This window comes from Hippoglossus hippoglossus, chromosome 16, assembly GCF_009819705.1.
Source record: "Hippoglossus hippoglossus isolate fHipHip1 chromosome 16, fHipHip1.pri, whole genome shotgun sequence".
Classification (NCBI taxonomy): Eukaryota; Metazoa; Chordata; class Actinopteri; order Pleuronectiformes; family Pleuronectidae; genus Hippoglossus; species Hippoglossus hippoglossus.
The window spans coordinates 26,058,264-26,075,641 of NC_047166.1; the positions used below are offsets into that span (position 1 = coordinate 26,058,264).

Below are 17,378 nucleotides of genomic sequence, written 5' to 3' on the forward strand. Positions count from 1 at the left end.
TATTAATATAGAAAAGTTTTATTAAAAAATATTAAACATAATATGAAGTGTGATTCTATTATTGAATGAACCTAAATATTTGTGCCAGTATAGTTTTCCATCAGACATCGTGAAACAGAGGTTAAAGGGTTAGTGGGTGTTTGTTACACTAGCTTTGAAACATTCTTACATCATGTGTAAACCCAACCTCACATTTCCAGTAGGAGCTCAGTTTTCACTCATTATGCTCCGATAACAGCCTCGGTCTGTGCCGGAGTCCATTCTTATACTTTGGTTTCATTGCTCACACCTCCTGCAGTCAACATGAGAGGGACCTTTGGTTTGGAGGCAGAATGTTGTGTGAAGCCATTGAAGAAGCACCATTCACTTACTGTTATATCTATTACACTTTGTACTCTCTGCTCTGGAGGAGCGGTGTGACCGTCTGTGGCTGAGCTGACTGTCTGCTGACCTGACGCTGCAGCAGGAGGAGTCTGCAGGGGAGAGCGGAAGACACAAATCACTGGGTGTTAAGCAGCAGCTCATTCAGTCCCTGAAGAGACATACAGGTTTTTATTCATGCATCAGAGAATTTTTACCTTAAAAGACCTCCTGTACGAAGTGATGATCTCCATCTGTGTGTCTAGGATTTCTCCTCTGTACCTCCCCATTAAAACACAATTTGCACTTCATTGGACTGGAACTATGTCCTGCGTTAGCACCACGCTTCATTTACATGTTCACGCAATGTGGACTCCTAATAACTCCTGCACAGAACATTGACATTTAATGGGCAGGCTGAAGTGACTGTTTTGGCCAGAGGTCGGTATAATGAGACAGTCCTGACGTGTGGGGAGGGGGTCGGTTTAACAAAGCTTTGACTTCAACTGTAGATTCATATCAGAGCCTTGGAAATAAAGCTTGAATCTTAGCATGGGAACAGCAAAGTGTCACTTCAGTGTTATGGTTTCCAGAATTCACCCTAACTACTTACTTTCCTAGAAGTTTGTGTGCGTGTGTGTGTGCGTACCTGAGGCTGTGGCAAATGAGGCTCCCAGCTGACTCTTCCTCCTCAGCAGCACCTCCTCTCTCTTCAGAGCTGCCATGTATTTGGAGTAGGACCACGACAGCTGAGGAAAAATATCGAGTCAAATCTAATGATTGTAAAACGGTTCAGTTCAGATGGAGGATTGTGTTTCTCTGGTTAGAACAGACACAGCCTTGTTCGGACTTCATGCTGTAATTTGGTTTATCTTCATCACTGCACTATTTTATATTATTTTTTCAGATGTTTACCAAATGAAATCGTTTCATTTCCTTTGTTCACACAGACACATCTTCAGCTACATCTTCACAATGTTTCCTAGAGATGAACATCAGAGCGCTCCTCACCGGCTGAGTGGCCGACGACAGCACTCTGCTCTGTGTCCTCTGCTCCCTTTTTCCACTTCTACCGCTTCTTCTCTCCGGTTCCTCTGTATCATCTGTGTCACTGTCCATGTCTTCTGCTTCTTTAAAACTTGATTCTTGTGTCTCCCACTCTTCCTGTACAAAAGATGTCAGGTTGAATGGATTTTATTTTTACCACAGATTTTAATGTTGAATAAATACAACCACATTTTTTCACCTGAGCTCTACTCCTCTCATCCTCCTCTTCATCCTCTTCCACTTTCCTCCTCTGTCTTCGCACTCTGGCTCTGTGTTTGACTCGTTTGTCCTGCAGTAGAGGAAGAAGTTGCTCCTCTTCGACGCTGCTGCACAGATCTTGAAATTTGGGCCAAAACTTCAGCAATTCGCTGAACACTGACATCTACATAAACAGAACAGAGAGAACTCGTATTAAGCACACATACAGGAACACATACAATGCTAACCATTCTCACACACACACACACACACACACACACACACACAAACAAACAAACAACCTGTGCTTCTCTGAAGATGTAAGGGCCAAGCTCGTGTCGTTTCTCCAGAATGTGCTGGGCCTGTTCAGGAGGGATATCTATCTGCAAGGTGGGGGGCATGGACGAGTTGATGAAACAGTTGATGATGGTGGAGATCTTCTGCTGGATGGTGGCCTCATCGCTGTGAGAGTGACAAAGGTCCTTCATACAGGAGGAGAGGTGACAGGAGAAATTAAAGGTAGAATATTAACATTTCCTCACTGCTCCTACAATGATGTGTTAATCAGCTGATTTGAGGGTTGTGCAAAGAATTAAGTTAAAGAAAGCAGTTTTTAAATAGAAAATTAAAATAGGGGAGAAAATAAAGATGAGAGAAATCAAAATGGTATATGACAAAAACCTCAGATCAGATTTAGATCCAAACTACAACAAGTACATTGCACCATTTATTTTTTTACCTTATACCTCTGGACCTCGAGCCAAAAGAGCATGTCATTCTCCAGGAAGTCTCCCTTCAGGGAGACAAAGTGCTGGAACTGCGTACAAGTGACAGGGTTGAGTAAGATCTGTCGAAACAGGAGAATCTCTTTGGAGGAACTCATCCATGAGCTGCTGGCCTGAAGGGGACGAAACAGAGATTGTTAAAGAATTCATTCAAAAACTATTGTGTAAACATTATAACAAGAGAGAAAACATTGTAAATAGAGCAGGAGTAATATAGACAGTGTGGGACCTGTGAGCTACAGTCTTAGCTCACAGTAAACTGAGATAATGACACTCTGTACTGAGAAAAGCTCTTCTTTGCCAATGATGAGATAATGATCTGAGAGATGAGTCATAACCATGTATAAAAACTCTGTCCTGTAATCATCCTGCTTAAAAAGTGAAATGCTCATGTTTAATATCCCAGTTCTACTGTGGAGGCTGCATAGCTGCGTGGAAAACACTCCTAAGATGTTTAAAAGAAAGTTGGTTATGCTGATGCTTTAATCTTATTTATCCTGGATCCAATTTGGGATTTTAGGGCCAAAATGGTATTTAACAAAGCCAGAGCTTGAAGCCAAGTCATGAACTAAATCCCACATGCTTTCAGCCCAGAAAATGCCTTTTTTCTCTCCTTTCAAAAATATCCAGCTTCCCCAGAGGATTTCTTCTTACCTTCCAGGATTTTCTCCTGGATCCGCGTCGGTGGTGGACGTGCTGTGAGAGCCTGCCTGCTGCTTGGTGCTACCACACAGACACACACACACACAGACAGGTCAAAAGTCAGAAGCTGAGTAAACTGAGATTAACAGGGACACTGAATACCTCTCTGATCTACACTGCACACTGCTCTTTGGCGTTGTGAGTAACTGAAGCTCTTGCTGATTTTTTTAAACCTTTAACCTTAACGCAGTCTTCAGTTCTTCTGACCTCCTCTTAAAAAGATCTCTCTGCTGTCACGTCTGTCTCCCAGCCCCAACCTCCTCTGTCCTTGTCTTCATCTCTGCACCATCTTTTCCACACTGCCCCTCCTCTCCTCCTCCTCCTGAGAGTAATGCTAAACTACGTCAACCAACAGGATGCGTGGGACCAAACATGGCAAACTTGATAACATAATGAGGCAGAGCAGCAGAATCTGCTGTGTTTGTGTTGACACTTGATGAGGCAACCTGAGAGTGCGACTGGATAGTGACAGCATTTAGTGGTTTCTCACATAGCAGGGCTGCTTACGTGTGTCTAATTTCTTATCTCTGTTCACTCTCAGCAGCAGGGATCTAATACTTATATGCCACAGTAGCATTGAGTAGCATCACTATACTGTGGCTGTGGCTGAGGGGGTAATTTGTACAAGGTCTTGTTTAACTGTGTAACACATTGATAATCATATGTGTTTGCATGCTAAAATTTGCTAATTGGAAAATGTTCAAATTAAAGTAGTTCATTTCTGACATGTTGTCGAAGGTTGATGGAAAGGTTTTCTACAGATGATGCTGAAGAAAAGGTCACAGTGATGTCAAAGAAATTAATTCAATAGATGTTTCAATAGATGTAAAAACATTTACATCTAAACAATATGTATGTGTTTGGATCAAAAAATTATTATGATTAAAGTACCTAAACTACTTTGTTCTGACACTAACAATTTGTAAATGTCATACTGTCACCATCTGGATAATAACCATTGTTATCCAGGGCAGCAATATCCAAATAGTCTCCTTTCAGCTGGCAGTCTTCTACAAACACATTGAAAGTGGTAAGAGGTGCTTCTACCTGTGGTCTGTGTTTCTGTCGCTCTGTAAACTCTGCGGTGGACAAAAACTGAGGCAGCCATGTTTTCTCTATGTGATTCCTGATGATGTCCTGGATCTCCACAACAACCCGGTTTGAGAGACACTCCAGCTTCAGACGCTCCAGCCCACCAGCCAGGTACAATATCTACACACACACACACACACACACACACACACACACACACACACACACACACACACACACACACACACACACACACACACACACACACACACAAAGAAAAAGAAACAGTAGAAATACAGTCAAAGCCTCAGCAGGTGCAGATGTTGCATGTGTGTTTGATATGAATGTAAAGATTCCTATAAAACCACATTAAGAACACATGAGGTGGACGACAAACTGTGAAAAAAAAAACTGCCCCCCCAGAAACGCGGCTGAAAACTGCTCTCCTCCCTTATTCCTGCTGTGCTCTTCATCATTCCTACAATTGCTGCATTCTCTTCATCTTCCCTGTCTGCTTTCTGTCTTCATACATCGATCTGGCCATCTCTCCCTTTTTATATTTCATTTATATTTTCTCTCATCTCATTTGCACGCACACAGGCATGCCTGCCTCACTCATATGCAGGCTCCAGAAATGAGAACCAGTCGTGGCACTGGAGCAGGAGTCAGCAGATGAAAGGGGGCCAATCTGTGACTGGATGACTGAGTGGTTGAAGGAGTAAAGGGCCAAAGCAGTAAAGCTGTCAGTCTCTACATTGCTCATGCAGACGAAAACCAACACCGAGATGCAAGAGCAGCAGCCAGCCCCCGTCCCACAGAATTAGGAGCACTACAACTGGCATCTTCATTCAAATAAGCAGCTATAATGATTATGATGGTATGAGACGGTTTATGAGATGAGGATGACAAATGATAAAGGTACTGCAGCAGAGTTCAATCCATGTCAACAAGTACAGTGAATGTTTCTGTACGAGAACACAGTAAAATCAGGCTTCATCATCAGGAGCAAGAGCAGGTCGTCCACCAATCAGTTCAACTCCAAGCTGCCCCAGTCTGCGTGTCAACGTGTTATTGGGCCAGGCACTGTTCCCCATTTTGCACTTGATGGTTGTACAATTTCCATATCATAGAGAAATCATAGAGTAGCTCAGCTAATTTGAAAACAGTACAAGGGAACACCTGTACACACCTGCTGTGATTGAGAGTGTGAAAACTAAGAAACAAGCGAGTCCAGCTTCAGTCAAGTGCAAACGGCCAAGAGATAGCTCAGCTTGAGCTCTGACAGTATGCATGGAGGGTAACAACTTTATGGGTAATAGCGTGCAATAGCATGAGGCAAATAGCACTGCACACAACAGTACACAGCAACAGAGCAAAACATCAAGTTTTGGTTCAATATATAACTGTGGAGGCGGGACAAACTGGAATATGGCAGGCTGCCACAGTCTAGATAATTAATGGAAAACACTGGCCTGTTAGTGCAACTATCTGAAAACATTAGTACTTTATATAATTATTGAATGAAGTTGAATAACATCATGTTTAAAATCAATTTGGTGTACGCCTTAGAAAATGTTTTCCCTGTAACACACATGACATGACACAATTTGCTGTTATGCGGTAACAAATACAGCTAAGCTGCTACCTTTAATGTCTTGAAAAAGAGAATAAGGTTTCACTGCTACATGTCTTATCTAGTCCTCCTAACTTAACACACCATGCCCTCCTGCAGTAACCCTAGAATACAGAAACCCAATCTCAGACTATATGTCAGTAGAGATTTAATCTCATTAGGGCCCGAGCACCTCCGGTGGGAGGCCCTATTGTATTTCGAAGGATTTGTATTTCCCTTTTGGGGCTTTTTCAGGGCCTAGACATGCTCAAATCGTTACCAAAGTTTGCAGGGAATTCAAAACCCCAAAAAGTAATTGTATTCTGGAGTAATTTGAAATGGGCGTGGCAAAATGGCTCAACAGCGCATCTAAGGAAAAGCCCCTCAGTTAGCTTTCACCGATCTTCACATAAATCGTAGCCCAGGTGTATCATGACCAGACAAACAAAAAAGGTCAGAGGTGCAATTGGAAAAAAGCAACAGGAAGCCCGCCATTTTGGATTTAGTGGCCATTTTGGCCATTTCCTACATTTTTACTTTGACGTACTTGTCCCAGGGCTTTCATCAGATCAACTTCATATGGAGATACGTGTCATCACAACAAGATGGAGATGAAAACTACCTCAAACATCGATTTTTCGCCACACCGTGTGACCGTGGCGTGGCGTCAAAGTTTGATTACACACCATCAAAACACGAGGTTCTGTATCTCAGATATATTTGGTTCAATCGAGTCCAAACTAGACATGTAAGACAAGAGTCCCGGCCTGATGACATCTACACAGAAATTATGAATTAAAATCACAGCGCCCCCTGGTGGAAACAGGAAATGTCTTGTTTTTGGAACGTCTTACACTTGGAAGTATTCCTCCTCATCCACTTACTGCAACCATGTCAAACTATGTCAAATGGGTCTCAAGACATTGATAATGTAGGCATAAGATTACTGTGAGTATTCGTCAAACGCCATATTAGTGGCGTGGCGTCGAAGTTCATCAACTCGCCGTGACACACGAAATTGCTATAACTTCGGTGTTCGAGGTTCAACCTCCCTCAAACTACATTTGTGTAGCAACAGCCCCCCCCCTGCAGACATTCCGATGGTTTTAAGGAATGGGTGTGGCAAAATAACTGACTAGCGCCCCCTAAAGGACAGCCCCGGCACTACGATTGGCCGACATCTACAAAAATCGATCGGGACATGTGTCTTTTCATGACAAACAAAAAAGTATCTTGGATAGATATGCTAGACCAAACAGGAAGACCGCCATTTTGGCTTTGGTGAATGTCATCTAAAAAAAAAATAATACGGACAGACGGACAGATTTTATTTTATTTTTTTTCGTCCGTCTGTCTGTCCGTATTATTATTTTATTATTATTTTATTATTATTTACAGACGTACGTATTTTTTTTTACAAAAAAATGGCATTTCCTCAAACCGTGTAAACGGTGCGGCGAAGGTTCATCCTTCGCCAAAGGAGACGATGTTGTCATAAGTCCAGTGTGCATTGTCCTATCACCGCCAAACTTCTGTCTCATGATCAGAGACCAAGCCTGAACAGCTCTATGTGTCAATATTTCCTCAGTGTCATAGCGCCACCTACTGATTTGCTATGAAACAGGAAGTACTTTATGAATCCACTCTGCATTATCCAGCCGGCACCCAAATGCTGACCTATAATCACAATCCTGACCTGAACAGCTCCATATATTAATATTAGTGCAGGGTCATAGCGCCACCTACTGATCAGTGTGAAAATGAAGTTGTTGTAACATTGTCCAATTGACACAAAATTGCTCACGCTACATCAGAGCCCCTACTTGAACAGATCTATTAGTCTGTATGTAATAATACTGATGGCGCCACCTACTGGCAACAGAAATTAAGCTTTGTTTTACAACTATCATTCGATTTCCATAAAATTTTCACAGTGTGATGTGCAATTGATAGCATGGACCGTAATGAGCAATTAGCAGGCAAGGATCGACATCGCGTGACGGACGCAGGAAGTGAAGCGTTTGTTCTTCCCGCAGAGCGCAAAACGCGTGCAACGCAGAGACGTGCGCTTGGTCATTGATCGCTCTCTCCACTAACCGCAACAGGCTTCAAAATGCCTGTGCTCGGGCCTGTTAGTGCTACAACGTAGCCCTAGTTGTCATTGTTACTGTTACTGGAGCGGAACGTCCTCTTCTTCCCTGGATCCAAATCACACTCCAGTCATTTCTCTTGTTTTAATTCTAACCATGTCATCTTATCCCTGTTCCCCAATGACAGTGTGCTGTCAGGACTGTCATCGAGTGTGCAGGATGTCAGAGAGTGTGTGAGAGCCACAGCAACTTCTGTTTATCACATGTGGATGCTGAGCCTCAGCTGGAGCTCACATCAAATGTTGGGATTGTCATGTCCTGGGTACCAAGTGTCTCTCAGCTCTCAGGATTGCTTTCCCAGGATGTTAACAATAATTCAAACCCTACACTCATAATACTGAACATGTGTTTCAAATTATGGAGGTGACGTACGTCATTCTGTTGTTCTGTGGAGGCAGGGCTTTCAGGGCCAAAGAAATACTTCCTGTTGAGGTATTTGGTTGCAATGTGAGAGGACCTCTCTTGTTTGACAGCCTTGTCTTTCTGAGGAGTCCTCCTGTACTGCTCCAAATCCAGCCAACATGTCAGATGAATACTGTGCGGACATACATTTAGAACACAATGTTAATTTTCACACAGCCTTCAGTGCAATGTACTATATACTTCAAGCACATTTTACATTTTAAAGTATATTAATCTATATGTTGTGTGGGGGGATATTGTAAATCTGAATAATAGAAATATATGTGTCACACAGCTGACCTGGCATCCTGATTTTGAAGGAAAGACATGAAGTGTCCAATCTCATGGTGCTGACGGAGTAAGGAACCCAGACGGTAACCTTGGTAATTTGGAGACACTCTGGACCAAGAGTCGAATGCTCGGGGGCCCTTTGAGAAGGAAGTAGAAGAGACAGTAGGAGAGAGAGAGAGCATGGACCTGGACTGCTGCACCTGTAGGAGTACAGCAGGAGGAGGCAGAGAGCAAGTGACAGGGAGAAAAAAGAGGTGGTCAAAATAAAAATCATTAACCACATCACATCATGCTCCTTCTAGACATTCTAATGTCAAATGGATCATTTCGGCTATAGAACAGCTGTATGACACCAATGTAAATGGTCCACTCATGCCAAGTAAAAAAAAGTCCTGACGCAAAAGATTATCTTCATTGTTACAAAGCAACGGCAAAAGGCAAAGAGGCCATTTTACATTCATGTTCATATGAGCTGTTTTATGTTCACATGAGTATGTTTATTTATGGTTAACCTAGCACCAACATTCCATGAGTGTGTGGCTAACTCGACCTCTTTCAGTCGACGCTCTGACTCCTCAAACACACTCTGGAGTTCCCTGTACTCCTCACTGTCAACCCTGTGTACCTCCTCCTGCACATGCACCTGCACACACAGACATGAAGCCAGTTAGAGCTGCAATCAATAGCTGATTAATGAACATGTACTTCTAAAGGAAATCCACTGACTCAACTATTTTAATCATCAATTGATATTTAAGGTCATTTGTGGTTTTCTAATATCGGAATGTTTCCTCTCTTGGTTTTCATCATAATACATAAGATATTTTGCGGAGTTGGACGATTAGTTGGACAAAAAAAGAACATAAAAAAAAATATATATGTACATAGAGCAAGAGGTGTTACTAAATGGTTTAATGAATGCTCATCAAAAACAGCAAACACTATGTACAGAGTGACTATGGCTGTACCATAGTTACCTTCTTGAAGGACTCTTTGTCCCTGCTGAGCAGCAGTGTCCATGGCTGCAGCAGGATGTTCAGTGTATTCTCCTCCACCTCGTCAAACAGCTCCTCAAAAGCCGGCATTAGTCGGTCGTACACCTTCTTTCTGACCTCCTTATCCACGCCAATGCTCCTCCTGGCAGAGGCGGACAGATATGTGGAGTATAGGAGCTGAGGAGAGGAGAGGAGAGCACCACCATTTGCATCATCATTGTTCAGTGCTCACATACTCAATATTCACTCACCAGTGATGCCTTCACACCACATCAATGTCCTCTAACCCTGTTGGCTGCAATACCATGGAAAGTTCATCCATACTTCATTCCTCTGGTGGACTAAAGGTTAACTGAAGGAAAATAGATTTGACTGGGAGGTACTCTGGACCATACCACACTGGTCCAGCTGTAGCCAGACAAAGTGGTTCTAGATGACTGGACTGGCGCAGACCTGGGCGGGATTGGACTCATGTTTTAAATCTCTCCAGCTACTGAGGGGTAAAGAGCAGTGGTGTATAAAGTACTTGAAAGCCATACTTGAGTAAAAGTACAGATATCTTACCTGAAAGTGACTCCTGTAAAAGTTAAAGTCCCCCGTAAGAAAATTACTTGAGTCAAAGTCTTAAAGGGGACATAGCATGCCCATTTTACCACAAGTTGATATGGTTCCTTGGGGTCTTAATGAAATGTCTGTAACATACTTTGGTCAAAATACCACAAGGATCATATAAAACAGCACCCTTTTTACCCTGTATAAAACAGCCCTCCACAGAGTGACCTGTTTTGAGTGCCTGTTCCTTTAAATGCTAATGAGCCAGCTCCCCCCTCCCCCCTCTCCCCCCATGATTTTAAACGATATAAATTACATATTTTATATGATATAAATTATCAAATATGCATCCCATACTTTGTATTCCCCTTGTTGTCCTGGAGTTTTAATTTTCCCAATCACATAATTAAATGTCCCCCTCTGCCCCCCCACTACAAGCACACAAGCAGACAGACAGAGAGAGAAAGAGAGGTGGGGGGGGGGGGGGGCTATGAAGACCATCATTTACCCCCGAACCCCGACATTCAACGGGTACAACAACAAGCGGAGAAAGCAGAATCGCGGGCTGACCTTATATATACAGTCTATAGGGCTGACCAGCGGAGAAATGCTCGTCCCGTGTGAACAGCCAGGCGGCTGCGCGCTTGGGAACGGCGCTGCGCTGCCTCGCAGCGGCGCTTCCGCGTCCGGTGTACCCCGGCGTAACTACTGTAACCCGGCGTAACTACTGTACCCCGGCGTAACTACTGTAACCCGGGGTACAGTAGAGCTGAACACTGCGGAAGTGCAGCGCCGTTCCCAAGCACGCAGCCGGGCTGTTCACACGGGACGAGCATTTCTCCGCGCTGGTCAGCCCCATAGACTGTATATATAAGGTCAGCCCGCGATTCTGCTTTCTCCGATTGTTGTTGTACCCGTTGAATGTCGGGGTTCGGGGGTTACAGTAGCGCTGAACACTGCGGAAGTCCTCCACACTGCTGGCTGTGTGGCGCTGACACAAATTCCAGCTCACGCACGGGAGAGCGAGCGGTCGCTCCCGAGCAGCTGCTGCAGCCTCCCAGTCCCAACGATCCAGACAAATGCCACATGTGAGTGAATCGCGGGCTGACCAGCGGAGAAATGCTCGTCCCGTGTGAACAGCCCGGCTGCGTGCTTGGGAACGGCGCTGCGCTGCCTCCGGTGTAAACCCGGAAGTAACGAGTGTGGGGGGACGGGGGGTGGGGTGGGCCAAGACCATGTAGGGAGACTTCCAGTTCCTTGTTACGACACAATACCCAGGAAGCTCAATCGAGTCGCTCAAGCATGACGTTTCTGACTTAGAGGAACTATAACAAAACGCGCGAGTGTTTTTTCCCCAGAGTTTTGGGGTTGGTAGACATGCCAGATACCCACATTAACCTGTAGAAGCACTAACAAAGTGGAATTTGCATGCTATGTCCCCTTTAAAGTAGCTCATATTAAATGTACTTAAGTATCAAAAGTATCTGGTGTTGAAATGTACTTAAGTATCAAAAGTAAAAGTACAAGTACCAAAATTAAAAATGCAAAGTGCTTTTTATAGTAGGTCTATACGAAACAAAACAATCAAAAATGTTTCTCTTGTGGCTTTATTTCAACTGACTGAAAAATCATAACAAAAATATACATATACTGTATAATTTTACACATTTTGAACCCCAGATGCTGAGGCAGCCCGACCAACCTCCGGACGCTTAGGGTCTCGCGCTGACCCCCCGACGGCAAACACGCCGCCGGGACTGCGCGTCTCCCGAAGCAGGGGGCAAGCGAGTGAGAGAGAGAGAGGTGAGCCGTGCGTAAAAGCGCGCGCTGCGCCAACCACCGCTACTCAAGTAACGAGCCAGTTTTGAGAATGTAAGGAGTAGAAAGTACAGAAATTTGTGTTCAAATGTAGGGAGTAAAAGTAAAAAGTCGTCAGGAAAATACATACTCAAGTAAAGTACAGATGTAGTAAAGAGTGTGCAAGGAGAGTGGGAGGCCAACAGAGCATACGTGCGTGTGTATGTCTGTCTCATTGCCTTTTTGATTACATTTTGGAACATATGTTTTCTCCAACTTAAATTTATTGTGATTGATGATTTTGCCTGGCGTCTGTTTGAAAGCAGGCCTCTTTATCACTCTGGATATTAAACTTGAAATTGGTTGTAAGTTTTAAATTGGCAATATGTTCTTTTTTTTCTCCACAAAAAATACGACTTACATGAATATAGCTCTTTTTTATTACTTGAAATTAGTTTGATGTTGTGCAGTTCGCCTTGGCGAGACTTCAAGAAACAGAGAAAAGACTCATGAAATCATAAACAATGTATTATTTGAACTAGTGTGCAGCTATCTTTGGCTAAATAATAGGTTAAGAGGAGTGTTTCATGACAGGAAAAACCCACAGATGCACCAAGGTACCAGAAACACAAACCTGCTGCACCAGCCTGCACTCAACTCCAGACACGTCTCAGGAAATAGACTATTACTATATCACTTACCCTATTTGTAAAAAAGAGACAAGACTATCTTTAGGAATTATTGCTTGTAGATAAAGATGCTTCCCATATCATATTTTAATTGCTTACACTTCAATTTATAAGACTGGTGACAGTGTTCGAGCTAATATAACCTCAGCTCTCCATCACACTATCTGTATCAGCAGATACCAGCTTAATATTTTGTCGAACTTAGTCAGGAAAATATTCATTTATTTGTGTGTGTGTGTGTGTGTGTGTGTGTGTGTGTGTGTGTGTGTGTGTGTGTGTGTGTGTGCGTGCTGACCTGTGCCTCCCTCTGTACTCTGTAGGGATCCAGACCCTCCTGGTAAAACAGTTCCTGGTAGTGCTGTAGGTCGGTCCAGAAGTAAACTGCATTCTCCCACAGCTGAGATGAGACAAAGGAATCACAGTGTCTGACCATTCCAATTTGAACTGCTCCCCACGTTGTGACTTAAGAGATGTTATCTACTATCTTGGATGTAGAACAGTCATAGCTGAATAGTATGGACCAAACAGAATGTGTATGTTATTTCCTGCATTAAAATCGAGGAGCTGTTGTTGTACCTGGTTTCCAGTTTGAACACAGAAGTGTGTGAAGAACAAGCCGGCGCGTGAGTCGACACAGAGAGCCTGTAACATGGTCTCCATTCTTCTGCTTCCCAGTAATTGACTTCTGCTACAATATGACTGAGGACATATAAACAGTCAAGTGTTTGGACAGTTCTTGTTCTTCAGGCTTTGACCTTTAATTTGAATGGTTTTACACAATCATTTGTATTATTGTTTCGAAGATATAGCCCTTCAAACTGTGCCCACAAAGTGTTCAGAAGTAATTGGATATGTTAGTCCATGCACAAAATAATCTCACATAAGGCTCAGAGTTGGTAGGAGTAGAAAGTTTCCTTTGAGATTGAGGTAAGAAGAATTGTTGTGCTATCATTTATAATAAAAAAATCTTAAAACTAGGATCACAACTTGATTGATTATTTTGTTGATTAAGCAGACAATGATTTTTCAGCAATTCATCAGTGAGTTGCTATTTTTTGTTTGATAAATTACTAACAGTATGCTATGATGAACTACGATGAACTTTGTTTCACAAAATGCTTCCTACCTTTAACTTTTCACTCATCCAGTCCTATCGAATCTATCTGCCCACTGTTCCTACCTGTGAATAGACAGTGATGGGGGGTCGGGACAAGGAGCTGTCAGGGACGAGGAGAGGCAGGGTCAACAAGTCACGGTGAGGCTGTCTGCCTGACAGAGGCCTGCTCCCCCACCCTGTCCACAGCCTCTTATTGGAGCTGTCATCATGGTCCTCCTGAGCAAACTGAGACTTCCAGAACCGTGGAGCCCTGTGGGGAAGAAGAAGAAATGATCATGGTCTATATAAAGCACAGAACGTTGGTAAAACTACATGACAATATGTGTTTTAACCAGCTGATGAAGGAGATAACACATAGGGCATTTTAGGTAAAGGTCTCCTCATATACATATATGGACAGACAGACAGACAGATACACACAAACAGACTTTTATTAGGAAGCTAAACACAGTGAAACGTGACAGTCACCAGTAGTAGAGCAGAGCATCAATGAGGCAGGGCTGAACTGAACACAGTTTCTCTTCTGTCCAGCAGGTGGAGGTGGTCAGTCCCAGTGTGGAGAGCAGCTCTGTGTTCAGACTGCTGTGACTGCTGCTCAGCAGATACCGGCCCCTCATCAGGACCAAGTGTCTGGAAAAAATTGGATCACATTTGATATTTTTTGTTTTCATTGTATTTTTAAAAGTTAAACATTGTATTTATTTTGGAGTCACAGTAGCTATCTATAGTGTTATGATCTTTGCATCAAACCATGATTACAATCATTGCAATCACGGTCTTCTGTTCAGTGAAAAAAGACCAGCTTGATGTTCACCTGTTCTTCCGCTCTGGCTGTACAGAATTCAGTTTTTCTATGTCCATCCAGAGATTAATCAGTTTCTCTCCAGGCGTTCCTCGCAAAAACTCCATGAACTCATCCAAGCCAGGTCTGTTGTCCAGACAACAGTTAACATGGCAACCAATATCACAGACATTTCCTCGGTCTTTGTCCCAACTCCCCACCTCCCTATTCCTCTTATCCCATTCTGTCTTCTCCTCCACTGCATTCCCCATCTTGTCTTCTTGAACTTTCGCTTGTATCCCCTCCAGTGGCTCTCTGCCTCCATTAGCTGAATGTTGGCAAACACATTCACACAATTTCTCCTCCTTGCTGGTGCAGTTTGTCTGCTCTGCTGACATGTTGAAACAGTCAGAAATGTTTCCCTGGCTCTCATCAGTCATAACGCTCAGGGCATTGTTAAGCACTTGTTTAACTATTTTGGCAGCCAGGCCCTCCAGCTGTGCCTCAACAGACTCAAAACTCTGGCCCCTGGATTCTTTGAGATATTGCATCTCTGAGCAGAGGTGCAGCTCTATTTGTGTGCTCTGGGGTTCCTGGGTTTTATTACATTTAAGGTTAGAGGAAGAGGAACATGATGAGAACAAAGCGGGAAAGGTACATGGGTTCTCTGGCTCAGAACAGCTGGAGAAACATCCGGATGATTCCTTGCATTTTGTATTGATGCGTTCCTTCTGGTCAGAAGGTAGATACGTCAAGTTGTACTTTGTCATTGACCCTAAAAGGGAAGGGAAAAAAAGACATCATAGGAGTCTTTAGCTTCATGACTAGACTTAACTCTACAGGTACAAATAGAAGGCAACAAGGTAAGTACCTTGTTTGGATGAAATGTTCTCTAGAGAACGTGAGCATGTAAGAACCTTTGGTGCATTGTTATTTTCTTTGTCAAATTGGGAGGAACAGCACATTGGTGGGGCTGACAGAATGATTCGACCTGAGCTGCTCCTCCTTCTCTGGATATAGATGTTTGGGTCCCACTGACACAACAACTTGGCCAGTCTGAAAAAAACAACCAAATAGAACTGATCCAGCACTTTTCAAAAAACGCACTGAGCACAATTTTATCTGAAATTATTCACATTATTAATATACACAAACAAAAAATACACAATTAAAAAATGTGACTGTTATTTCTCCTTCACTGCCTCTGTTTAAAGGATGCAGGTCAGCATGGGATGGTCAGTCATCTGATCTGTACAGGGATGTGGCCCTAAGGCCTCTCAATAGATGCATAAAGGATTAGATGCACGAAAAAAGTAGAGAAACATTCTTAAACACAACTACAAGGATTCTTTGAAGCTAGGCAATGAGACCGTACTGCTAGAGGTTATTGCTCTGTAAACATTACTCGTGATCATGAAAATCATGATATTATATGAATGTGATATATCAAAGCTGACTGGAGCCAGTTATATTTGGGAAAAAAATGCTTCAGCAGTTAAACATTCATCAAGGTTGTTGCAGAGCTGGAGTGAAGTTAGCAAAATAAAAGATATATCCATGAGAATTCAGACAGTCAGAAACTGACATATCTCAACACCAAGCTTAGTAAGAATATAGAGCAGGTTATGGTCAAACATCATGTAAACATTAAAATATTTAAAGCAATGTACATTACAGCAGGTAAAACTACATTTGTTCTGTAAGTGTGGTGGGTCCATACACAAGCTGAAAGCATGTGGAGTACCTGTATTCAATGTAGCAATCACTCTGAAGGAAAAGTGGCAATCTTTCCTCCATGATCCACTGGATTCCTTGTTTTCTGTCCAGACACTGCCAAGGTCAGGGAGACACAGTCAACCCTAAAAAGCTACAGCATATACCTCTGCTCGTCTTCTTCAAGCTATTGACTTTCACTTAAATGAATTACTGTCTGCTTACAGAGACAGTGAAGTGGTTGTCCAGAGGAGGAGTTCTGGTCAGCACAGAGGGGTCACCAGTCAGAAGCTGGGATTTGCTGTGGTGTAGAACGGTTATGATTCTTCTGGAGATAAACTCAGCTGCGCCGCTCACCAGCTCAAACAGACGCGTCTCCTGGTTGTACAGCACAGCCTCAGGAAAAGACTGGGACAAGATGTTTAAGAAGGGTTTAAGTGTTATTGAAAATATCCTATATCACTACAATATATCTTAAATCATACATTACATTTATACTTTACCGGCAGACTTAAGAAATCATTGAAGAAGTGAACTAATACATCATCAGTGGCCAGAGTGTGTACCTGTATGGAAATAAACATTTAACTCTGAAAGAGGCAAAATATGATAATAATCTAAACTGATTGACAGTCATGAGGTTCAGAACCATTAATACTTGTACTCACAAAATTGTCAGCAGTAAGATGTGGTAACTCTTTAAAGAAAAAGAAAAGGTTAAAGTAAGTTAAACTAACATCTGTTCAAATATATGAGTACATATAACTTACGTTTTGTTCTTACCTGCTGAAACTAGTCCACACATGTTCACCTCTAAAATAAAACTGTCTGAAAAGCAGTTTGAAACAGGTGCAGAAAGTCAGGTCAGGAAGCTACATTCGGCCTCACTGAGCCAGACAGCAACCTCAGTGTAATTACAGACAAACTTCAGGTTGCTATGGAAGTGGATTCATTTCAAAACACAGGGGGCAGTAAAAGTTTAACTAGAGGAAACCAGGCAAAAATAAGTTTGTTGTTCCGTTGCTTCGAGACCTAAACCTTAGTTTATTATAATTTAGTTTTAAAAGTTACATTACTAGCAGTATCCAAGTTTGCTTACATGTAATAAAAGTAAGGAAACAATTTACATGTACTTTGTTGTAGCTGTTAAGACAA

The 17,378-nt window shown here is 42.7% G+C and overlaps 1 protein-coding gene across 1 annotated transcript; it reads right to left on the reverse strand.

Moving 5' to 3' along the window:
• Positions 1-17,064, reverse strand: LOC117776524 (regulator of G-protein signaling 22). Its single transcript, XM_034610494.1, has 23 exons — positions 17,007-17,064; positions 16,892-16,920; positions 16,727-16,789; positions 16,449-16,631; positions 16,255-16,340; positions 15,502-15,566; positions 14,544-15,285; positions 14,198-14,359; positions 13,793-13,979; positions 13,189-13,311; positions 12,908-13,009; positions 9,557-9,751; positions 9,130-9,222; positions 8,589-8,779; positions 8,259-8,421; positions 4,140-4,304; positions 3,045-3,113; positions 2,345-2,503; positions 1,908-2,087; positions 1,607-1,789; positions 1,372-1,524; positions 1,010-1,109; positions 1-473 (listed from the first exon to the last, which is right to left on the reverse strand). Exons 1-23 carry the CDS (start codon positions 17,026-17,028, stop codon positions 364-366), a joined length of 3,525 nt encoding a protein of 1,174 aa, XP_034466385.1. The 5' UTR covers positions 17,029-17,064; the 3' UTR covers positions 1-363.
• Positions 17,065-17,378: the final 314 nt, after the last annotated feature.

Bases quoted from the DNA above. Each gene is read 5' to 3' on its own strand.
- LOC117776524 (XM_034610494.1), bottom strand. From the start codon at position 17,028: ATGTGTGGACTAGTTTCAGCAG. The intron at 14,360-14,543 runs GTGAACATCAAG...AATTTTTTCCAG, and splicing joins CAGCCAGAGCGGAAGAACAG to ACACTTGGTCCTGATGAGGG. The intron at 8,780-9,129 runs GTCGAGTTAGCC...GTACTCCTACAG, and splicing joins CAGAGCGTCGACTGAAAGAG to GTGCAGCAGTCCAGGTCCAT.